Raw genomic sequence first — 23,065 nt, 5'->3', positions numbered from 1 at the left:
AAATTATTATTATTATTGCCCAATTTACGCATCAGAATTTTTTAAAGTAATAGTAATGAAAAGAAGTATGGCTGATATAAACTCACAACAAATCATAGAATATACAAAAAGTCAAAATGGTAGCATTCTTAAAACGTTTAATGAAGACAGATAAATACAATTGATCTTGAAATATGTAACACAATTTGTATTCATCTTTATAAAATAGAAATATTGAAAGACATCCTAATTTATAAATGAAAAAAAAAAACAACAACAACCCAAAAAACAGAAATGTATACAACAAATACAAACTTGATGGTCTTTCAATGAAAGACAGCAGATTAAAACTGGATGATTAAAGAACTTAATTTCTGATCACTTTATTGCCTTGGCTGTTTTTGTAGTCCGATGAACCTGACTCACATATCAAAGTGCATTCACATATACACAATATTTTTATGATCAAACATTTATACTTTTTTTTTCTCTTTACAGGAAACTTGTGCAGACTGGTTTTCATTCATTTTATTCATGGTCTGCTGCTGTATCCCCAGGACAGTTAGCGCACAAGTCCTCTTCATCTGTAAAATAGAAATCAATACATTATATACACATACACAGTATGAGCAATGGCAATACAAAAGAACCTTAAAAGCTACAGCACTAAAGACAAGACATCACACCTACCATTATAGGTGGTCCCACACCATATGCAATAAAAATGGACTCCTCTCAAATAGGATGTCAAAATTTGTAGTTTATCAAAAGACTGCAACAGAGAACCACATATCACATTTAATATTCATTGGGATAATTTTGCCATTAAATCCTATAAGATGCATTTATGTTTTTTCAGCTCAACCCGAGTTGTCCCTCTGATGTACTCATTTCTAATCCAGAGTATATGAGTATTAGATATGAAAATTTAATTGAAAATATTTCTTTTCATTAATTCAACACATCATAGCAGGTCTTCCTACCATCTTTTCATTTACTCTTGCTGCTATCCTTCTGTTAGAAAACACACTTCAGCACTGATCTCCATCCAATGCACTCTATGCTCTCTTCTTCACCTCTGTTGTGCACTGTCTGGTGATTTTGATGGTTTAAACTCATCCATCTTCACTAAAGCTACTCCTTGCATTTTCACCCATCTCACTCTCATTCACACACATGTATTCTGTCTTGCATCCACTGTCTTTCATTTCTCTTGAGAGACATTCACCTCTCCAGGCTTTTCTACCTGCTCTCTACTACAAATTTCAATGTCATCTGCAAATATCATAGGCCACAGAGACTCCTGTCTGACATCATCTGCCCATCACATTGCAAACAAGAGGGGGCTCAGAGCCAATCCCTAATGTAATCCCACCCCCATCTTGAACAAATCTGTCACTCCCACTGTACACCTCAACATCATCTTGCTATCCTAATACATGTCCTACACATACTGCTCTGCACTTCCTCAGACAGTACCACAATTGCTGTTTTGGTAAAAAAACAACAACAAAAAACCCCAACTATGAATAACATACATTAATTTTGATTGTCTAAAATAAAATACTTACAGTGAGTTCTGTAACCTCCTCTTCATCCTCATCCTCCTCTTTAAGATCGTCCTCTTCTTCATCAGAGTTTGCTTTAGGCCAGTACCAGTCTTCTCTCGGAGCAGTTATCCCCTGAAAAGAGAAGAAACCTCAGCTAGGAGATACTTTGTGTCAGTGGTCTATAATTTTCCTCCTTTCACTGGTAAGAGACTGATTAGAGAGAGACCTGCTACTAACACTAGCACTGTGATGTGCAGAGGAGTCCATAAGGAGCTATACTCATAATTCTTTCCACCTTTTGACTGTCAAGCTGTTCGCAAGCTCGCTGACTCCTCCTGAGGTCTCCTTCAATCTTTCGCTCCTCTCTTTCCGTCCTTACTCTTGACCTGAAAACGCAAAAAAAGGAAAAAGTTAAAAACACAGACTATAAGAGGGGGAGGGGACAACGTTTAGAGGTAGCTGCATGCTTCACCTGAAATCTTCCAGAGATTTGGTCTCATTCTGTTGTTTGGCTCGTACTTTCTGCCTATAATGCTCCAGTTCCTCTTCAGCTTTTCTTTTCTTCATCTCTTCCATTCCAATACCCCCTCTGTCTGATTATAAACAGAAAAGTGCTGCAATCATTCAGCTAGGCTGCACACAACATCACTAAATACTCATTTTAAAATAACATTTCCTACCTGTTTTGATATTTAGTGGGATCGGATCAACTCTTCCTGCTCCTATAGGGGTAACAAAGATTAACATCAGTGCACACTACAAATGCAAAGCAAATTCACAATTTAGCGAAGAACAAACTTGCCCTGCTTCCCAAGTCCTTGCCCAGCTTTGTAGCCCATTTTCTGCAGAAGTGCAAACCCTTTGTTTTCATTGCTGATGGAGCTCTGTAAAGCCACTTCTCGGCTTTCGCTCTCCTGCTCCTTGTAGCTCTTCTGACGGTTCTTAATATTCTTTTCCTTTTGCTTCTCCTCCCTCTTCATTGCTTCTTTTACCCGCCTCACCATGCTGACTCCCGGTTTCACATCTTGACTGACAGTCGGAGGGACAAAGAAAAACGTTACACGGGTGTAAAAAATACCGATAACTATTCTGAGAGCAACGACACCCTGCTTCTTTGTTTTTATAGCTCAATATCGGAATATACTCGATTCAACAACAGTTTCATAGCACTGACCGAACATTGTTGTCAATATGAACATTTTACAGTAAACACCAGAGCCAAAACACTTACAGTTTGCTAAGAAATGCATCAGACATATAGTCTTCTTCTTCATCTGACATTCTGCACAAACTAAAGAGAGAAAAAACAGAGAAAAACAGCAAAAAAAAACAACAACTTCGGTTTGTGCGTTTGTATTTTCTTCTGTGGTGTTCTGTTCCTTTGCAAAAACGTTCCGAGTAGCTGCAAGGTACACACAAAGTCTACAGTTCCGCTGCATTTGGCATATATTTCAAAAGAACGTGTTTGTCCTGTGAAATGGACTCGATTAATGTCACGTCTATTTTTGTTTATTTCACAAAATTCTACAAGCTATATGATTTAAGTTAAATTATTTGTTTGGTTTAACATCGGACAAACTTCACAGCGACACCGCCCATAGTCGTCGTCATTCATCCTGGGTCACCGAAGCACAGGTAGGATGAACAGTTTTGCTGTATTTGTCCCGTATTTCAGGGAGTTTGTTGTCACTGAGGGGTATATTTTGAACAACTCAAGGTTGTAAAAAATGACGACGAAGAGCCAAAGTCCTATTTAGTCGTCAGTGTTTCGCGGAGTTTAGCTTTCCCCTTTTAGGAAGCAGCTAGCTTATGTTGCTAACTAGCTCGCGTATTAACATCTGAAGGATGACAGCTGTCAACACATCACTGCAGTGTTAATATTTTTGTGTTATTCCATACGAGACTTGAGCGCGGCTATTATAACTTTACAGCCACTGACATTAAAATTACTGACGTACGGAACACAGCGAAGGCATTCCAATGGCGATAATTGGTCCTTAGCATCTATAGGGCTGTTATAACCTGTCCAGCTGATGGATGTGATAGTTTATTGACTGAACAGGCGTATTGTTAGAGAAGAGGCATTTAAATTAGACAACTAAGAGGCCCTGTCATGCTGTTGGGTACAGAGTTTGTCTCCTGAGCAGGAATGTCCAACCTGCAGATCAACACAGCTGTTCCCAGTATTTCTCTTCATCCTATAATATAGTATTCCTTTCATGCTAGGAATGATCTCTTCCATGGTGGCAATGAGGTGCAAGAGCTGATAGAACTTTTAGATGAGCATGAAAATGATTTTGATCATGTTATGTGGTGACTGAGTGGCCTTCACAGTCACCACAGCTCAAGTTTATTGGAGCCATTTCAACAACACAGCTGCATATACAACAAGACACATCAAATGACACAATACAGCACAACATACAAAGTACACGTGTATTGAACACATCAACCCATAAAAGTAGTGCAGTGTGTCAGTGTACCTATGTTTAAAGTGATTTTAGTGAATGGCGTAGAGTCTAGATTGCAGAAGGGAACAGTCCACAGTGCAAGAGGTTAAGTTAATATTGCAAATGCATGATACATACGTGTACGTTTTGCTGCATAATATATTCAGATTCTGGGCGGCACGGTGGTTAGCACTGTTGCCGCACAGCAAGAAGGTCCTGAGTTCAATGTGTGGAGTTTGCATGTTCTCCCCTGTTTGCGTGGGTTCCCTCCGGGTACTCCAGCTTCCTCCCACCGTCCAAAGACATGCAGTTTCTGGGGAAAGGTTAATTGATTAATCTAAATTGCCCATAGATGTGAATACAGGAGTGAATGTGAATGTGAGTGCGAATGGTTGCCTGTCTCTCTGTGTGACAGACTGGCGAGCTGTCAAGGTGTACCCTGCCTCTCGCCGTATGACAGCTGGGATAGGCTCCAGCGCCCCCCGCGACCCTGAAAAGGATAAGCGGAAGCGAATGGATGGATACATTCAGATTCTATGATTACAACTTGCTGTAGGTAAATTGAAACAAAAAATAATAGAAGGTTCACCATATATTTAAGCACCTAATAGCTTGGAGATAGCTACTATCTCTGTTCTTGTAGTAATACCCCTGTATCTTTTGCCTGGTGGGAGATGATTAAACAGATGATGTGTAGGAGGGGACAGTGATGATGCTTCTACCTCTCCTGGTGGTTCGGGTGGCATAGTGTGGAGCTATGAAAGGCAGACTACAACCAGTGATGTTGGAGGCTCAAACTTTTTCCAGGCTGCTGTTTGTCCTGATTGGTTGTGCTACCTTACCAAGTCAGGTTGGAGATAATAATAATAATGATAATGATAATGGTTTGCAGCTTCCCAACTGAACCCATATTTTCCATACATCTCTACTTCTGCCAAAGGAAGTAGAGTCTCTGATGGGCTTTGTTAACAGTGAGACTGGTGTTTAAGTTCTGTGATAAAGACTGGCATATAGTGGTGCCCAGGAAGCACTCTTTCAACAGACCTTGGCCAATGAAAGGAAGATGTTGGACTTCTTCCCTTCTAAAGTCAACAGCCTTTAGTTTTAGATTTGCTCAGGATCAAATTGTTGTCTTTGCACCTCCTCACCAGCTGTTCTGTCTCACTCCAGTATGCAAATTCATCACTGTTAGAGATAACGTCTACCACACTGATACCATCACTCAGTCCAGCTGAAAACCCATTGAAGATTTTGTGCTAGTAATGCTCCCTACTGCTATCATCAAAATGCCAATTAAGATTATTTCTAAGAGAAGTGGTGCTCCAGTCTTTCACTTTAGTCAAAAAGACTTGTAGATTCAGTGTCAAGTCACACTGAAGCTGTTTGAGCAAAATATGGTCTACCGACTGCTTGTGTTGCAACAGTATATTAAGCTTTTTGTTCCTCTAATTTGTCACGTGTTCGTGAATCATTGCAGAGAGGAGGGCGCACGTCTCTGTGTTCAAGGTTCCTCACCATGGAGCTGGCTCACAGTCTCCTGCTTAATGAAGATGCTTTGGCCCAGATCACCGAAGCAAAAAGGCCCGTCTTCATCTTCGAATGGCTCCGGTTTTTGGATAAAGTGCTTGTGGCAGCAAATAAGGTGACTATTCAGATTTTTAGCTTTTCTGAGTCAGAATCATTGGAAGCGTTTTGTAACTCGATTGTGCTTTTTTCCCTTCTTTTTTGAATGCAGGTGGATGTAAAAGAGAAGCAGAAGAAGCTGGTGGAACAGCTGACGGGACTAATCAGCAGCGCTCCGGGACCACCGACTAGAAAACTCCTGGCCAAAAACCTTGCTACGCTCTACAGCATTGGTGACACCTTCACTGTTTTCCAGACTCTTGATAAATGCAATGACATCATCAAAAGCAAGGATGACACACCTGCATACTTGCCAACAAAACTGTGAGTTCCCATTTATTTACTACCGCGTATATTTTTATTGGCTATTTTTAGAAATACAGGAACTGCATATTAATAGTCTGCTTGAGCTTTCACATATTTTAATTCAAATGTAAGCTGTTCAGAACTGCTTTTAGAGCTCCAGGCACGTGCGGTAGGCCTATCTTCAAGGGTATTAGCAGTTAAGCTGGACGGTAATCTGCAGAACGACATTTTATGTTTAAAAGGAGGGATTAAGCGTACAAGACTAGATTTGCTGTGTTTCTTGCTGGCGTTAATGGAATTTAACAGTGGATGAAGCTGCATCAGTGGTGCCCTGCAGGGTTTTATCCATCAGTCATTCATACCTGCTCATTTCTGGGTAGGTGAAATACACAGACGTGCCAGGGCCTCCCTTTTGCATACTAAGCCACTGTGCTTCCCCTTCAGCATTTTACAGTAGATAAGGTTAAAGCTAATTCATGTATGTAAGCCAGTCTCACCATTTATCAACATAAGGAGGAGTCTAATAAATAGAAGTTAATAACTATTAATTTTCATGAAGTATTCCATGGTATTGCATATTTTAATTTACATAATTATGAATTTTCACATAGATTTTTGTTTGAATTGCTGTGTTAATGCACTGTTACACATTTCTTGCAGTGCTGCAGTGGCATGTGTTGGGGCTTTTTATGAGAAGATGGGGAGGATGCTGGGAAGCTCCTTTCCAGATACCATCAATAATCTTTTAAAGGCATTAAAGAGTGCAGAGGTATGCCACGTGAGCGTAAAAAAACTAGGAGCAGGCACACTACAGTATAAGAACAGTAATGGAGGGATTGATTTGTAACGTCACTTTCTTCTATTTTATTGATGTAGTCACAAGGTAGAGGAGAGATCCTTCTGAGTCTGCAGAAGGTGCTCAGCGGACTGGGTGGAGCTGCAGCTTCTTGTCACAGAGACATCTACAAGAATGCTCGCTCTCTGCTTACAGACAGGTCCATGGCTGTACGCTGTGCAGTAGCAAAGGTCGGTCTCACAAAAACACAGTTAAGATTTTTAAATGTGTCAACTATCTTGCGCTTCTTTGTGGGGATTTTGTGGGCTGCTGGGGCCTTCCATATCATAAAGTTAAAAGCTACATAGAAGACACACAGAGTAATCTTCAAACTCTTTCTCCCAAAACAGTTAAACTTGGTTTTTGATCTTAAGTTGTTAAGGCCCATCTGAGGAGCGTTATGCAAGGCTTCATTCTCAGTTTCACTCATAAAAGTAAAGGTACCGCATGCTTACTTGTGATCACTGTTTTCAGTACGATCTAATTTTCCCTTTATGACACAAGTACAGCAATTGTGTGTCAGAATGAGTGCAGACTGTTTTTAAAGGGAAGAAACCACTGACTTAAATGCTTTTGCTGTGTCACGTATGTCGACCGCATACACTGTTTCAATTTCCGTTTAGAAAGCATACAAGTTACTGTGTGTATTGTAACATTATGTGCACATAAGCCTCTGAATTCATGTCATGAAGTAGATATTACCAGTACACACATTATATGAAAAGTAATGATAGCGTCCCATTTTTTTCCTCCTTGCCTGATCAGTGCCTGTTGGAGCTACAAAATGAGGCCGTATTCATGTGGACCACTGAACTGGAGAACGTCGCTACTTTGTGTTTCAAGGCCTTGGAAGGGTCTAACTATGGCGTTCGGGTAGCCGTAGCGAAACTGCTGGGGACGGTTATGGCCACGGCCCTGATGCCCAAACAAGCAGCTGGTAGGTTACAGAGTGGATTTGTTGTTTTTAGAGTAGCTCACTGCTTCTGTTCTTTATCGCGTTCTTTTTTTAAACGTGTTCTTCTCGCAGTGATGCGTCAGAATGTAAAGCGAGCCACTCTGGAGGAGGTGCTGGAGCTGATGGCCACAGGCTTTCTGCGCGGTGGATCTGGCTTCCTGAAGAGCGGAGGAGAGATGTTGAAGGGGGGAGGCTCTGTCAGCAGGGAGGTGCGGGTGGGCGTCACACAGGTGAGGTGAACTCTCAAACATATTAAAAATATGAACCCGATCCATCTGACTCATCCACCTCATGTGTGTTTTTTGTTAATTTCTTCTTAGGCATACGTTGTGTTTGTGACAACACTTGGCGGTCAGTGGCTTGAGCGCAACTTTGCCACGTTCCTGTCGCACGTGTTGGACCTAGTGTCTCACCCTCGGGCCACGCAGACTCACGTTGAGGCTGTGTACTCGCGCCGCTGCGTCTCCTTCATGCTGCGCGCCACCTTGGGGGGCTTGCTTGGAGAGAAAGCACAAATCGCAGCCGGCAAAGAAATCTGCCAAGCCATCAGCAAGCAAATGAGGGCTGTGGGTAAGGAGGATGGGGGGGAAATATCACGGTTCAGAGCATTACAGAGTAAGTACTCATCCATTATTATCACCTTTTAATTCGCTCCTCATTCAGTTTTGAAATCTGTTGCATGGCTTGTGCTTATGTTGTGTGCAGAGACCGCTTCTCTTTTTCTTTTATTTCTCTGCTTTTCCTTCTGCTTTCTCCCTGTGAGGTTACTTTCCTCTTTCTTCATATCCCCTTTTCACCACAAGTAGTATCATAATGTCAGTAAGATCATCCATTACCTGCGCAGCATATTAAGTACTCATGCTTGCATTATTGCATAGCCTTTAGGGCTTTTTTGCCTGTGAATTCACATTTTGTTATTGCCTTATAAACCCTAAAGATCAGTTAGCGTAACCTTTTCTGGCATCTAGCATCTGGCATGCACCAGCAGAAAAACTGCACGTGCCACTAAATGCAAAGGCACACGACAGGATGATGCCATTACATCTAAGAGAACAAGACACAGTGTTTTGCATTATTTTATTTATTTTTTCGCTTTTTATCATCACAAAATTATTTTCAAAATCACCCATACGTCGTTCACAAAGGATGTTTCTTACTCTGATTTGCTTTGCAACCTTTAAACCGATGTACGTTTCAGAACTTCTTGGTGTTAAGACAGAATTTCTAAAAATGTTGGATTCTTCTGGGTTCTTTGTTGTTCACTCTGTACTTGCTGCTGTATTTTTTTCCATCTAGTTGGATATGTGAGACTTCTTGAAATGGGACTTTGAGAAATGTCTAAGCTAAACATAAGTGGGAAAATGTTACCGGGAGCCATGATAGAAGTAGGACATCTAGTATATGTGTTTACATTTACACTGAAGTCCAAATGAAATGCCACAGTTCAAGAAGCATCTTCATATACTCTCTTCCTCAAGTCGTTTTATTGACCTTTTTTCTACATATGATCTGTCTTGACTGTTGTCTTTCAAGAGCTCAGAGGATTTTAGTTCCCGGTAAATGATCAGCTATTCATTTTTTTTCTTTTTTCACAATTATAGCCATCATTTCCTGTTTTTATTTATTTCCTTTTGAATGGGGGGAGACAAATCCTCAGAGCTCTTGGAGTACATTGAAGTGTGCTCTTCTGTGTTTTAATGTAGCGGTTCTGTAGTTTAATGTCGTTAGTTAAATATATGACAACAGTGCATGGCCTAATGGGGTCTGTTGTGTTATTAGAAGCTACGGTACGCACCTGTCAGTCACAACATTAAAATCAGTGTAGGTGACAACAATAAAAATCATTATTTTGCCTTAATGTTACTTGTCGAGTTGTAGCAGGAAGTCAAGTTGTTGGAAGCTGTAAAGATGTGACTTTTTTGATGTCTAAGCAACTGTATCAGATTATCTATAAAATATCAGGTTTTGGGGGATTGTTTCTGGTAGTTAGTTGCTACCAAAAGTGGTATAAGTAATGAACTGGTAATAGGGTCACAGGGGCACTATACTCCACACTTTGCATGTGGTCCTGTCTGTTCTTGAAAGCACCTACAGCAGAAAGAAATCCCATTTTCTTTTACATCTTGTGTGATGTTTACCAGAGAGAGAGGGGGATCAGCATGATACACAGTAGAGGGGTTTAAGCAATTTGATTCTCTGATTTTCTGCAGGAAAATAGCTTTAATCTGATTCTAACTAGCCGCAGACAATTTACACCTCATTATGGAAACACTATTCCCCGATGGTGCTGGCTTTCTTTTCTGCAGCATAGTGCACCCGCCACCGCATATTGTTCAGGAATGGTCTGAGAAACATTACAAAGAGTTCAAGATCGGAAAAACAAATCAGATGTAAGGAGGCCCCACCTTGCAACTTCCTACACAATATCGGGTTTTAATGTTGTGGCTGATTAGTGTAAATTATACTAATAACATTAGTGATTTATACTTATTATGGACACAAAGCATCTTTTCTTTGATATAAATCTTTTTCATCAATGATGCACACATTATAAATTAGTGTGTTCTGAATATTATTGAGTATTCAAAATACGAACTTAAGTGATAACCCAGAAAATGTTCATGCTGACAGATCGCTTTGCTCGCTTCTCTTCCTGAAATTTGTGTTTTCAGAGGCAGTAGTGAATGATATCAGTGGGGAGAACAAGGCAGGGGCAGGTGATGTCTCTGCCAGCCAGCATGTTATGGTGTGTGCTTTAAAAGAGCTGGGCAGTTTGGTTCAGAGTTTGAGTGCCACAGCTTCACCACTCATCCAGGAGCCTTCTGTAGGTAAGATAAACAGAATACAAAACAGGATATTCACTGTTGTCACTCTCGGGTTTCTGGTAACACAAGCTCGTGTGACATAAATCCTAATTTAAAATAAGGCTGAAATCCTTAAATAACTTATTCCACATCCACTTCTTCAGGACTCCTTGAAACCGTGACCTCAGTGCTGCTGCACCCAAGCATGGCAGCACGTTTGGCAGCTGCATGGTGCTTGCGTTGCGTCGCCGTTGCGCTACCCTATCAGCTCACCCCTCTGCTGGACCGCTGTGCTGAGAGAATCAACAACCTGAAGAGTTCGCCTGAGGCTGTAAGCGGTTACAGCTTTGCGATGGCTGCTCTGCTGGGAGGCGTGCACCAGTGTCCACTGGGTATCCCCCACACCAAGGGCAAGGTGTGTAGCCTCAGAATTTGGCCTTAGTGGTTCTTTCATATGTATGTCAGACTTGATTGACTAGCCTCGCTGTTCTTGTAGTTGGTGGTGAGTATAGCTGAAGACCTTCTGCGAACAGCTGCTCAGAACAGCCGTCTGTCCCTGCAGCGCACGCAGGCTGGATGGCTTCTGCTGGGAGCCCTGATGACTTTGGGTGAGCCTCAAAGACACTTCCTGATTTTGGAGTTTTTCAGAAATCGTCTCTTTCTCCCACCACCTTTGTGACCACATTGTGTTCATTTGTGTTCCCAGGTCCCTCCCTTGTGCGCTATCATCTCCCCAAAATGCTGCTGCTGTGGAGGAACGTGTTTCCTCGCTCCCAGAAGGAGCTGGAAGCCGAAAAAGCCAGAGGAGACTCCTTCACCTGGCAGGTCACCCTGGAGGGCAGAGCTGGAGCACTGTGTGGTAAAGACTTGCACCTCCACAGTGTGCACGCCCTAAAATGTTACGAGACGCAGTGTTGACTAAAACTGTTCCTTTTCTTTTATAGCCATGCGTAGCTTCGTGGCCCACTGCCCCGAGCTTCTCACAGAAGACGTAATCCGCAGGCTGATGACTCCTATCGAATGTGCCATGACTATGATGTCTCAGTGAGTGTGGTGGTTTTTTTTGTGTAATTTTCTCTTAAATGTCTGACTTTTTATTTTATTTTTTTGTGTGTTTTTCGACTGCATGTCTAATGATTGTAACATTTTGACTTTTCTCAGTGTCCCTGCCATCATTAAGGTACATGGAGCCCACCTGAAAGCAAGTGCAGCTATGGTGAGGCTCCGGTTGTACGACATCTTGGCTCTCTTGCCTCCAAAAACTTACGAAGGTAAATCAGTCACTTGTGCATTAGCTTTCACATAAGTTGAGGAGAGGTGTTTTAAAATGGGTAATCCTCTCGTACAGGCAGCTTCAATGCTCTCCTGAGAGAACTGGTAGCAGAGTTTACTTTGACCGACAACTCGGCCAACACTACCACGTCTTTGCTGCGCTCTCTGTGTCACTATGACGACAGCGTGCTCATGGGCTCGTGGCTACAGGAGACCGACCACAAGTCCATAGAGGATCAGGTTAGTTGGTAAAAGACCGTTCTAGTAACCCAGCTCTTATTTGAAGATGCTTTATGTATGTGATTTGGATTAGTCATCACTATCTCTCGTTAAATAGTAAATATAAGTTTGGCCTTTTGGTGTTTCTGTGTTGTTACCTGCGAAACAGTTGCAGCCCAACAGCGCGTCTGGCAGCGGAGCTCTGGAGCACGATCCCTCCTCGATCTACCTGCGCGTCCCCGTAGGCGAGGCCATCCCAGGACCTCTCCCTTTGGGTGTGTCGGTTATCGATGCTTCAGTGGCTCTGTTTGGTGTGGTGTTCCCTCATGTCTCCTTCAAACACAGGCAAGGCGCTCTCTCTTATTGTGGTGACTTGATGTGGTTCTGCATCATGTTAACATTATTTTTATTTTCTTGTCCCGCAGCTGCTCTCATTATTTTCCTTATATATTTATATTCGCTGCATTGTTGCTGAGCTGTTTTTTATTAATATACTGTGTTTTAACTGATGGGTATGATTCAGGCTGCAGATGTTAGACCACTTTGCAGAATGCATAAAGCAGGCTAAAGGAGTTCGACAGCAAGCCGTCCAACTCAACATCTTTACTGCAGTCCTTTCTGCCCTCAAGGTAAGAAAAAAAGCTCTATATCCTCTTAAATGGGTAGGTAATTTAGGTAATAGCTACAGTGAGAAATAATGTTTCTCTTTCGCTTTAACTGTAGGGTTTGGCTGAGAATAAGAGCACTCTTGGGCCTGAGGAGGTGCGTAAATCAGCTCTGGCCCTGGTGATGGGAGCTTTGGACAACCCTAATCCCATCCTGCGCTGTGCTGCTGGAGAGGCCCTGGGGAGGATGGCTCAGGTGGTCGGAGAGGCAACCTTCATTGCCAGAATGGCGCAGACCAGTTTTGATAAGTGAGCATATCATGTCTCCAATTTCTGTTTCTTTGCTTTTTGTGTCCAACATTATGGTTTCAAATCAAATATTTAGGAAGGCCTTAAAAGAAAATTTCTTCATATTTTACACCAGTGTTCACTTTCATTGACTGATTGATTTGTTTGATTCATGAGGATGAATTTGATAGCATTTGGAGGTCAAAGGTCAAGCCCAAAGAGCTTACTTTTGGCCATAACTCAAGAATTCATACACCAATAAAAACGATACAAGTGTCTAACAGGATAAAAATGATGAATTGATAACATTTTCTGTTTAAAATGGTCTGTGGTTAACATTACCATGACAACCTAGTGATCTGTAGAAACACTTTGGACAGAAGGAGAGATTTGAGCGCCAGATTTAGTCTTCTGAGGTGCCAGGTTTGAAAAGTGTGGATTTTTGCAATAACATAAATATTGAAAACATTGTCTACAGTGCACAATGTTGTGATCAGAATAACCTGTATTTACCTTACATTAATAAATGTTTTTAAGAATACAGTGATTTTAGGTGTAAAAAATATTAGTCTATCACTACATATCTTGAATGAGCCTGGACAGACAAGGATGTAAACTGCACCTTGACGTTTAGTGGGACGGACAGAGAGTCATTTTATACCTGATTGCACAAAATAAACATTCTCACTACATTTTCAGAATGTCTCTTTTTGGAAAGTTATAGTTTGTGTTTCATTGTTGTTCATCTGTCTTGAAGTTGATCTCTCATACTTTGTATCTGTCTCTACTCACGTGATGCATGTCTTTGTTTTGCTCTGTTTACAGGCTGAAGTCAGCTCGTGATGTAGTTTCAAGGACGGGCCATTCACTGGCTCTCGGCTGTCTGCATCGATATGTTGGAGGAATTGGCTCTGGCCAGCACTTAAAGACCAGTGTCAGCATCTTGTTGGCTCTAGCCCAGGATGGCTCTTCACATGAAGTCCAGGTGCAGTCAATTATTTATTAGAAGTACATTTTTATATTCACTCATAATTAAATTACATTTTGATTGGTTTTCTTTTCTGTTAAATGTTATGTCTAAACCTAGTTTTGATGCATCCCTGTCTTTTTCTTCAATTCTGGTCTGGCCCACTCTAAATTAATTCAATCTGTGTTTTTGTCTTCACCAGACTTGGGCTCTGCACTCTCTGGCTCTAATTGTGGATTCAAGTGGTCCCATGTACAGAGGCTATGTGGAGCCTACACTGTCTCTGGTGCTCACCCTGCTCCTCACTGTGCCCCCGTCTCACACAGAGGTTCACCAGTGTCTGGGCCGCTGCCTGGGAGCTCTAATCACTACTGTGGGACCAGAGTTGCAGGGTAACTGTGGCACAACCAGATTACAAACATCATTAACCATAGTATTTTTTTAGCCAGCAGGTGGCAGTGTAACCGGTTTTGATCCTTTGCAGGCTACTGAAGTATATGTCTTTAAGTACAATGTTTCTTTGTGCTGGTCTTGCTAGGAAATGGAGCCACTATTTCCACCATCCGCTCGTCCTGCCTGGTTGGTTGTGCCATAATGCAGGACCACTCAGACTCTCTTGTGCAGGCAGCTGCTATCTCATGTTTGCAGCAGCTGCATATGTTTGCTCCACGACACGTTAACCTGTCCAGCTTGGTGCCGTGTCTCTGTGTAAGACATAAATACTTTTAGAGTACGTATGTGATAGTTAGAGTTTGTGTCAGTCTGAATGTTGATTTCCTGCTGTGAACTGGGGTTCCCATAGGTGCACCTGTGCAGCTCTCACCTGTTGCTGCGTCGTGCTGCAGTGGCCTGCCTGAGACAGCTTGCTCAGAGAGAAGCTGCAGAGGTCTGCGAGTACGCCATGAGCCTGGCAAAGAGAGCAGGAGACAGCAAAGACAGCACTGCAATCAGTCAGTACACGGTCAAAACTTGATTCGAGCATTCTGTTTGAATAATTCCCCTTAATGCAACCTGGATCCTAATGCCTTAACTTGCTCTGGTTCAGATCTAAACATCACAGAGACTGGTCTGGAGGGCGTTCTGTTTGGCATGCTGGATCGGGAGACGGACAGGAAGCTATGCTCAGACATCCATGACACACTCGGCCACATGCTGTCGTCTTTGGCCGTAGAAAAACTTTCCCATTGGCTGAAACTCTGCAAGGATGTTCTTGCAGCAACTACAGGTAAGTCTACAAAACGGCAAATTCAAAAATCATCTTTTATAAATCTTTCACCACAAATGTGCCTGTGTCCTCTTTCAGATGTAGGGGGCGCTGTTGTGTTTGAGGTGCAAAAGGACGAGGAAGACTCGGAGAAAAAAGACGAGATGGACGATGACACAATGTTCACGGGTCTGGGCGAAGACGACAAATCGAAGCCATCTGTGGCGCCGCGCTGGGTCACACGGGTGTTTGCAGCAGACTGTTTGTGCCGCATCATCCTGCTGTGTGAGAATGCAGACAAAACACACTTTGACCTGGCAGCTGCTCGTTCGGCGCAGGCCAAGAATGTGAAAGGTACCATTCACTGTGCTGCCAGAATAGACTACTGCAGAGTTCACTTAAAGAATTGTGATTGATTAATGCCACTTTTACTGTGCGACAGGAAATTGCTTATTCACATGCTTTCATTTAAAGATGGAACAAAGCTAGAGGTTCAGAGGGTTTTGTTCACTGTGGTAAATATAGGAGACAATATTTATGTAAGCTTTGCTGTATAATAAGGAGCTATTCTACAGGCTTGCCCGTAATAGCACATTGTACTGACTTTGCAGCTCTGAAACCAGCTAAGCCAAATTGAGTGACTGGGATTCAGTGGATGGTTGGTCTGCATGACGGCATGTCCAACTAATCCCTCAAAAGGTGCCCTTCAGTTAAAAGTCAATTAAATCTCAGCCCCAAATTTAATGTGGGGTTTCTTTCTGGTCGCTGCAGGCACACGCTGAAACTCCAAAAGTGTTTCCTCTTGAAGAAAGTATTAAAGCAGAGAGTCTGAAGAAAGCACTGGTTATAGCTTCTTGCTGAAGTGTAACACATCATCAAAGGATTAATAAATCAAATACTAAACAATGACTGGAAAAATCATTATTGTAGCTGCTCCCGGAGTTCATATTCCTTCCAGTGTTTATAATTAGGTTCGTATTTCTCACATAGTCCTTGTTGTTTTTTCATCCATCTCTGCCCGTTCAGGAGATCTGCTGGTGCTCCATTTATCTGACCTCATCCGCATGGCTTTCATGGCAGCCACAGACCACAGCAACCAGCTGAGGATGGCTGGCCTGCAGGCCTTGGAAGACATCATTAAAAAGTTTGCGTCCGTACCAGAGCCCGAGTTCCCGGGGCACGTTATCCTGGAACAGTACCAGGCCAATGTGAGTAAAGCATTGCATTATTTCGTAGTCCAAACCTAGAAACATTGCATGAAAGTAAACTTGTTGCAACTCGTGGGTATTTAGGTTGGAGCTGCTCTCAGACCTGCGTTTTCACCTGACACGCCGTCCGACATTACAGCAAAGGCATGCCAGGTAAGCCATACATACCTGTCTCTTTCACCAACTCAATTGCTTACAATTCCACTTTATGCCTCTTTTTGAGGTGTGTTCAACCTTCTTTCCATTAACAGCCATTAAATATGTTTTTTGATTGTTAAATGGTAGAACTGTGGCTGCGTTAGCAGCTTAATTACCACGACAAAGTGAGTCATCATCCCCTTAGAAGCCAGCAGTGTCAAATTTGTGACTTAATGCTTTTTGACTTAATTGAATGATGAGAATGTTGAGTGACAGGGGCAAATAACAAAACATGCCTGTCAGCTTATTACTAAAAGATGTTCTCTCTTTGACATTCCCCTGTTTCTCTGCTTGGGAGACTTTTTGAAGGGTTTAATTTTTCTTATCGAGAACAACTTACTCTGAAAAAGCGGATTAGGATACATATATCTGTGGATGTGAAGGTCACAGAGGACCTGTAGTTTTCTTATAGTTTAATAAGCTACCAGATTTATAACAAGCTGCTGCCCTTGAACTGACACTTTAATTGCTGTTCCTCCCAGAAGAATGCAATCTTATAAACATGTGGTCCAGTTTTACATCACTAAGGTGTCAGTCCATTTATTAATACCCATTTGTTTGACACTCCCACCCCCTCTAATAGCTTGGCTAATGAGCCTAAGTGCTCTGTTATATAATACATTTTTTACATCAAAATCAGAATCATAAAATTTTATTGTCCGTTGTTGTAATAGATAAAAACTGTAAGATCCATAGCAGTTTCACCTTTCTCACATTGACTACAGGTGTGCAGTACGTGGATCGGCAGTGGCGTTGTCAGTGACCTCAACGACCTGCGGCGAGTCCACAACCTGCTTGTGTCGTCGCTGGACAAGGTGCAGGCTGGGAAAGGCTCGTCCAGTCAGCTGTATAGTGAGAGCGCTACCACGATGGAGAAACTGGCAGTGCTGAAGGCGTGGGCTGAGGTGAGATGGAAGATGAGCAGGAAACTGCTCCTTTTTTTACAATCAAATGATGCATGTAACGAAACTGAACGTGCACTCTGGGTTTCTCACTCAGGTCTATGTGGTGGCAATGAAGATCAAAAAAGAGGCTGAGTCTAAACCTGCAAAACTAGTCAGAAGTGGAGATGACGACGAGGATGAGGAGGATCTGGGAACTGACGTGCTTCCCCCTGACAGTCTTATCACCCTGGTGCAGCCAGAGCTGCCCTCACTAAGCCGCCTGTGGCTGGCCATGCTGCGAGACTATGCTCTGCTCACTCTGCCTGCTGAGTTTTCCAGTCAGCTGCCCCCTGATGGTATGAGATTCTTTCCTGTCTTCCTGTGTGCTAAATATGGTTTTAATATGATATCTTCAGTGAAACAAAATATAGTCTTGTGGTGTTTCTACACAACATTTTAATGTAGCTTGGTTAAAGCATCAATGTTCAAGTCTTATGTTCCACTTTGGATCATTTGATGTTTATTTTTTCCAGATATTACCAAAAACGTTCAACATTATTTGGACAGTGTCAGATTAAATGTCAACAAAAACATCTCTTAAATCAAATGGGATTGTAGATTACATGCTCGTGCACTCTGTTGGAGCTGTTTTCAAAGTCATTGACATGTTAATAAAGTAATTATATATAATTGTGTTTGTGTCCAGGCGGAGCATTTTATACCCCGGAGACTATAGATACAGCAAGGCTGCACTACCGAAGCTCCTGGGCTCCTGTCCTGCATGCTGTAGCCCTGTGGCTGAACAGCACTGGGTTTGGAGCAGGTGTAGGTCAGGAGGAGGTCTCATCAGCTCCCTCCAAGCCTCCTGGCCTCCCCCAGGGAGGCTCCACCACTATAAAGACCTTTGAGGAGTCTGTCAAAGACAGGATGCATCTAATGTTAGGTAAACAAATGCATAGCTAACATTTGCGGTGTAAAGCATTTAGCATACTTTTCCATTTTCTGGCTTCATAGTGTACCTAATACAGAAAACAGCAACTGCTTTTGTTCACCTCACAGCTGTAGGACCACCGGCCAATTGTGAAGGAATGGTAGTAGAAAGAAAAATACATGTACAAGAACATAGACTAAGAGCATTTTTGTGTTCTTTCTCTTAGGTGTCAGTATAGAGTTTCTCTGCTTTCCCCGCCCTGAAGAGCCTATTGAACATGTGATGTCGTGCCTGCGGGCCCTGTGCACTCTGCTCGAGACTCCTTGTGCTAAAACACATATTGCAGATGACCAGGTAAACACACAGGGCTTAAATTATAGGGTAAAAAAAGAGAGAAAATTTTTAAACCACTTTTATGACTATTGTAGAATCTCATTAGTAAAATATGAATATATGAGTTACACATTAAGCTATAAAAGAACTAATGTAGTTTTCACTTATTAGAAAATACTAAAAGAAATTCAAGCACCCAAGTGTCCTATAAGAAAAAGTGTTTTCCCTTTAAATCACCTCTTGCAGCAATCATATTGTGGTGTAATTCAGGTGATCTGTTTACCATGCACCACCTCACTGCAAATATTTGATAAATACAACACCGGCCTGTGATATTTACTGACTTTAGAAGGTGAAAAAGATCACCCACAGAACAGATGATTGGGTACCGATGGCTTCAAAGGGCACACGTGTGTATCCTACAAATTCAGCAAAAGAAGGTTGTATTTCTCAGCTGTATTTGGTGAAGCCTTTGAAGAGGGACGTGTCTCTACCAGACTGCTTCAAAGTGTGGACTTCAGAGGATTTGAATTGGAGCACAGTGTGTGGGATCACTCAGCCGTCTCACTAACCATAAAGATATTTGAACAAAGAAGTACAAATTGCTTCTGAACAGTATAAAAATCACATTTTTAAATATGAAATTGTATCCTATGGTGGACATGCTTTCTGCTTTTCAACAAACCAGAACAGATAGTTACAAAGCATCAAGCACTTTACTTTAAATGAGAAAAAAATACATAATTGAAACAGTTGGAATTCTAAATGTGAGAGAAATGAGAAGTTTGTGCTACATGTTTCACAGTCACATTAATGTAGTTGTTTACTTTTTCTTTCTGCTGTAGCTGCTGGCTGTGGAGCTCCTGAACGTGCTTCACAGGCTTCTGTTGACCCGGGATCCACCTGCTGTCCAGCTTCAGGTCACTGCTGTTGTCCAGGAGACCATCAGGGCTGCACATGACCATCTACAGCGACAGAAAACAGCAAAAGGTCAGAAACATTATGTTACACTGCATATAAGGTTTGCATGTTGTCTTTAAGCTTCTATATTTAGAGTGAAGTTAACCAAATTGTGTGGTAGTTTAAGCGGTCATTACTTTTTTTTGGTTTAGGCAAAGAGGAAGATGGCGAGAAAGACTCTCAGGCCAGCCTTGGAGAAGGAGGAGACACAGGGGAGCTCGTCCCCGGCAAGTCTCTGGTGTTCGCCGCCATGGAGCTGCTCGTGTTCATCCTGGTCCGCCACTTACCCCAGCTTAATACACGTGTGAAGGAGTCGCCCAGCCATGTGCCACTCAGGCCTCAGCGACTACCCGAAAAAAGTGCCCGCCTGGTGGCAAACGCAGTTTCCATCCTGGCAGAGCTGCCCTCGCTCTGCTCTCCAGCTGGTGAGGCCTGAAGCAAAGTGCAACAACACACAAATACCATGCATAATAAGAAAGGAAAACTCGCACACAGTCAGTTGCTATTTCAGTGTAACATACTCTCTCTTAATGGATGCTTCATGCATTTCTGTGACATTAATTAATGATAAGTAGCAAAGGAACATGAGCGTCATGGTTTTCAGCCCATTGTTTACATTTTATTTTTGCCTTATTAGGAAGCATGACCATCCTACCTACAGTGCTTTTCCTCGTCACCGGAGTTCTGAAGGAAACTGCAGTAAAGACTCCTGACAACTCGGTGCCAGTGCCTGTGGCAGCTGCCCTCCAGAGCATTAAGACCATCTTCACCTCCCCAATAGCCCGGATGGAGAGCGTGCAGACGCAGTGGACCAGCCTTGTGAGGAGCAGCCTGGCATCTGTACTTGAGTATTCGCAGCCAGGTGAGCTCATCCACACGCATTCATTATCAGACTCTGACTTTTTGTCTTTCTGTGGAGCAGAAATTTGCCTTGCCTTGCCAGTCTACAAAAAAAAAAAGCACAACATCACTGTTAATCAAAAGCATGTTTGTGTGTTTTTTTTTTTAGATGAGTCCAGGCCTGACATGGATGAGGTCAGTATGCTGACAGCGATCACACTCTTCCTGCTGTCAGCCAGCAGTGAGCTTGTAGGAGTGACTGTCCTGCAAAAGGGCTGCATGGACCACTTCCGAAATGCCCTCAACTCTAGTGACCCCTGGGTAAGCTCGCACGTACACAAACAAAGATGTAACAAAAGAATTTTGAATACCGAACCAAATCATCTGTTTTTAAATGTGTACCTCTGAACTTTTCTAGATATTATCTAACGGAAGTGCAGAATACCCAAATTTCTGAATCAGTACTAGGTTTTTACTTGCCAGCTAGACGGTGGCTGTGGTCTGCTGTGCACTGTACGCACCTCTCTTCTGTTACCAAACCCAAACGTAGCATTTCCACGTGTGAAAAAGGGCATCTCTGAACAACGCCTGGGCTGGATCCTTCTCCCATTGTTCAGAGTTCATGCGTGAAAACAGCTTCACACTGTTCACATAAGTCTAGCTCAGTTAAGCGAAAGATGTAATTGTTGTTACCACAGGTTCAGGCTCGGTGTTACCAGCTGCTGTTGTCGGTGTTTCAACACTCCAGCCGTGCCCTCTCTACTCCCTACATACACGCTCTGGCTCCACTCATGGTGGAGAAGCTGAAGGCAGTGGAGCGCAGCCGCCCAGGGACGGCTGCTGAGCTGCAGGCTGTGCAGGAGGGAATCAGGGTCCTGGAGAATCTGGTCGGCATGGGTGAAGACCAAAACCGTAAGTATTCCTCTGCTTAATGGACCAAGTGAAGCAACATTTGGTTCATTTTGTGCCACATTTACTCTGTTAAAGTAGATCTCTTCAGTATTTAGCTGTGCTGCCCTAGATCAGACTAATAAATAATTAAATGTTGAATTTAATGCTTTTCTAATTTCTAGTCCAACCATTCAAGAAAAAACTTTTTTAAAACGATTTTATTTCAGTTTACTAATAATCTGGCAAATCTCTGCGTAGATAATGACATTACATTGGATTTGTGGCCACAGTTCTGCTTCTCCTTTTTTTAAACTGTCTCCTAATTACTGATTATATATATATATTTTTTAACTTATCACTGCTTTATGTGTTCAACAGGGGTGCAGCTGCTCGCTCTCCTTGTACCGACTCTCGTCTCTTACCTTTTGGATGAAAATTCCATCTCCTCTGCACCCCAAGTCTCCAAAGGCCTGCACGAGTTTGCACTTCAGAACTTGATGCGGATCGGCCCCCTCTATCCGGCTGCCTTCAAGATAGTGATTGGAGCGGCACCTGAGCTGAAAACCCGTCTGGAATCTGCTATACGGGCCAACCAGGCCAGCAGCAAAGCCAAAGCTGCAGCCAGGCAAGCTCAGCCAGCAGTGCAAGCTGCACCAACCATTAAACTCAAGACGAGCTTCTTCTGAACACTCCAAAATGCACCGCACACTCTCAACTAATCTTTTCTTCTTTGGATTTCTTTCAACACTGTACCACATGTCATGTCTGTATCAGTTATGCTTTCTAACTGCATTTATTTATTCTACATCTCTTCTTTGTTTTGATGGACGAGTACTCCCCTCAAAGAACGTTTATGTAAATATCTTTGAAAGCCTTTGAATGTTCACTTTAAAAAGCTTGCTATAAATTTTGTAGCAAATTTTAATTGTGTGAATGTATCATTTCCAGACCACACAATTTACATTTTACTTTCTTTTTTTTTTTTGTTCCCCCCAAGTCACCAAACCCAGCTCTCTGTGGAAGTTTGTTTCTAACACTTTTTTTTTCAGGCAGAGCTAAATTGAAATTTGAAAAAATCATCTCAAAACTTACTTACGAAGTATGTTTTCAGGTACAAACCATGACTTTTGACTTACAGAGGGCAAAAAATAAATAAATAAATCAGGTGGCAGAAATAAAATTCCAGAAAAAGTCAATATTTGCTCTACAATTTTCCCTGATTTTATTTTATTTTATTTTATTTTATTTTTTAGGAGGCCTTGGGGTCTCCAGGTTGTTACTGATGAATGTTACTTTAATTTCTTATGTTTTGTGTATTTTCTCAAATTATGTTGTAAACCTTCCTACTAATTGCTCAAAGGCATAGCTAATAAATTAAAGTTGATCAAACCAGTATCGAGACTAAAATTAGAACTAAATGATAAATGCATTATATTTTTCACTAAGACTCTCCAGTTATCTGCACACCAATCAACAAATAAATAAATATATATATATGTATATATAAGTACTGGTCATCACATAGATTTTTTTTTTTTTTTGGTCTGATAAATACCCGTGTTTACTGCCTGCATGTGCTGGTGTTCACCAATGTCATCAATAACTGGCACATTTGTGTGAATGTAATGTTACACTCATTTTTTTTCCCAAAATATGAATAAACTTATTTTGACCTCATTGCTGTTGGAAGTTTTCACTATACTTAAATGTAATTGGATTAATAAAATAGGAATGCATGATTTATAGCTAAAGTTCTGCTACTG

General features: G+C 42.0%; 2 protein-coding genes across 3 annotated transcripts; one reads left to right on the top strand and one right to left on the bottom strand.

Annotated features, from left to right (window-relative positions):
* Positions 1-120: 120 nt before the first annotated feature.
* On the bottom strand, positions 121-2,909 carry gpatch11 (G patch domain containing 11). Its single transcript, XM_085476743.1, has 8 exons — positions 2,761-2,909; positions 2,332-2,558; positions 2,210-2,251; positions 2,002-2,122; positions 1,825-1,915; positions 1,551-1,661; positions 670-751; positions 121-563 (listed from the first exon to the last, which is right to left on the bottom strand). The coding sequence occupies exons 1-8, from the start codon at positions 2,808-2,810 to the stop codon at positions 508-510; spliced, it is 780 nt and encodes a 259-aa protein (XP_085332869.1). The 5' UTR covers positions 2,811-2,909; the 3' UTR covers positions 121-507.
* A 178-nt stretch (positions 2,910-3,087) lies between these two features.
* On the top strand, positions 3,088-22,979 carry heatr5b (HEAT repeat containing 5B). 2 transcript variants are annotated; one of them, XM_085478123.1, is made up of 36 exons: positions 3,088-3,164; positions 5,457-5,621; positions 5,715-5,926; positions 6,569-6,677; positions 6,785-6,934; positions 7,509-7,680; positions 7,771-7,928; positions 8,019-8,268; positions 10,371-10,526; positions 10,667-10,917; positions 10,999-11,110; positions 11,209-11,361; positions 11,447-11,546; positions 11,664-11,773; positions 11,851-12,014; positions 12,163-12,338; positions 12,517-12,622; positions 12,717-12,907; positions 13,712-13,871; positions 14,056-14,245; positions 14,392-14,561; positions 14,656-14,803; positions 14,899-15,078; positions 15,157-15,411; positions 16,084-16,265; positions 16,350-16,418; positions 17,189-17,368; positions 17,463-17,703; positions 18,054-18,290; positions 18,505-18,632; positions 19,457-19,601; positions 19,724-19,996; positions 20,209-20,433; positions 20,581-20,732; positions 21,110-21,323; positions 21,681-22,979. In XM_085478123.1, exons 2-36 carry the CDS (start codon positions 5,496-5,498, stop codon positions 21,986-21,988), a joined length of 6,153 nt encoding a protein of 2,050 aa, XP_085334249.1. In that variant the 5' UTR covers positions 3,088-3,164; positions 5,457-5,495; the 3' UTR covers positions 21,989-22,979. The 2 variants fall into 2 exon arrangements, with proteins under 2 accessions (XP_085334249.1, XP_085334248.1); XM_085478122.1 differs by having other exon boundaries at positions 8,019-8,313.
* Positions 22,980-23,065: the final 86 nt, after the last annotated feature.

The sequence above is a fragment of the Copadichromis virginalis genome, linkage group LG13 (assembly GCF_057382275.1).
Source record: "Copadichromis virginalis isolate Kocher_CV1m ecotype Utaka linkage group LG13, C_Virginalis_male_GT1.1, whole genome shotgun sequence".
Classification (NCBI taxonomy): Eukaryota; Metazoa; Chordata; class Actinopteri; order Cichliformes; family Cichlidae; genus Copadichromis; species Copadichromis virginalis.
Note: the sequence above shows the minus strand (reverse complement) of the source record. Positions and strands in the feature narration are given on the sequence as shown.

Excerpts from the sequence above, each read along its gene's own strand:
- gpatch11 (XM_085476743.1), bottom strand. The coding sequence starts at position 2,810 with ATGTCAGATGAAGAAGAAGACTATATGTCTGATGCATTTCTTAGCAAA. Across the intron at positions 2,252-2,331 it reads GCAAGGACTTGGGAAGCAGG|GAGCAGGAAGAGTTGATCCG; the intron begins GCAAGTTTGTTC and ends TTACCCCTATAG. Across the intron at positions 2,123-2,209 it reads CCCACTAAATATCAAAACAG|ACAGAGGGGGTATTGGAATG; the intron begins GTAGGAAATGTT and ends GTTTATAATCAG.
- heatr5b (XM_085478122.1), top strand. The coding sequence starts at position 5,496 with ATGGAGCTGGCTCACAGTCTCCTGCTTAATGAAGATGCTTTGGCCCAG. Across the intron at positions 5,927-6,568 it reads GCATACTTGCCAACAAAACT|TGCTGCAGTGGCATGTGTTG; the intron begins GTGAGTTCCCAT and ends CATTTCTTGCAG. Across the intron at positions 12,908-13,711 it reads GCGCAGACCAGTTTTGATAA|GCTGAAGTCAGCTCGTGATG; the intron begins GTGAGCATATCA and ends CTCTGTTTACAG.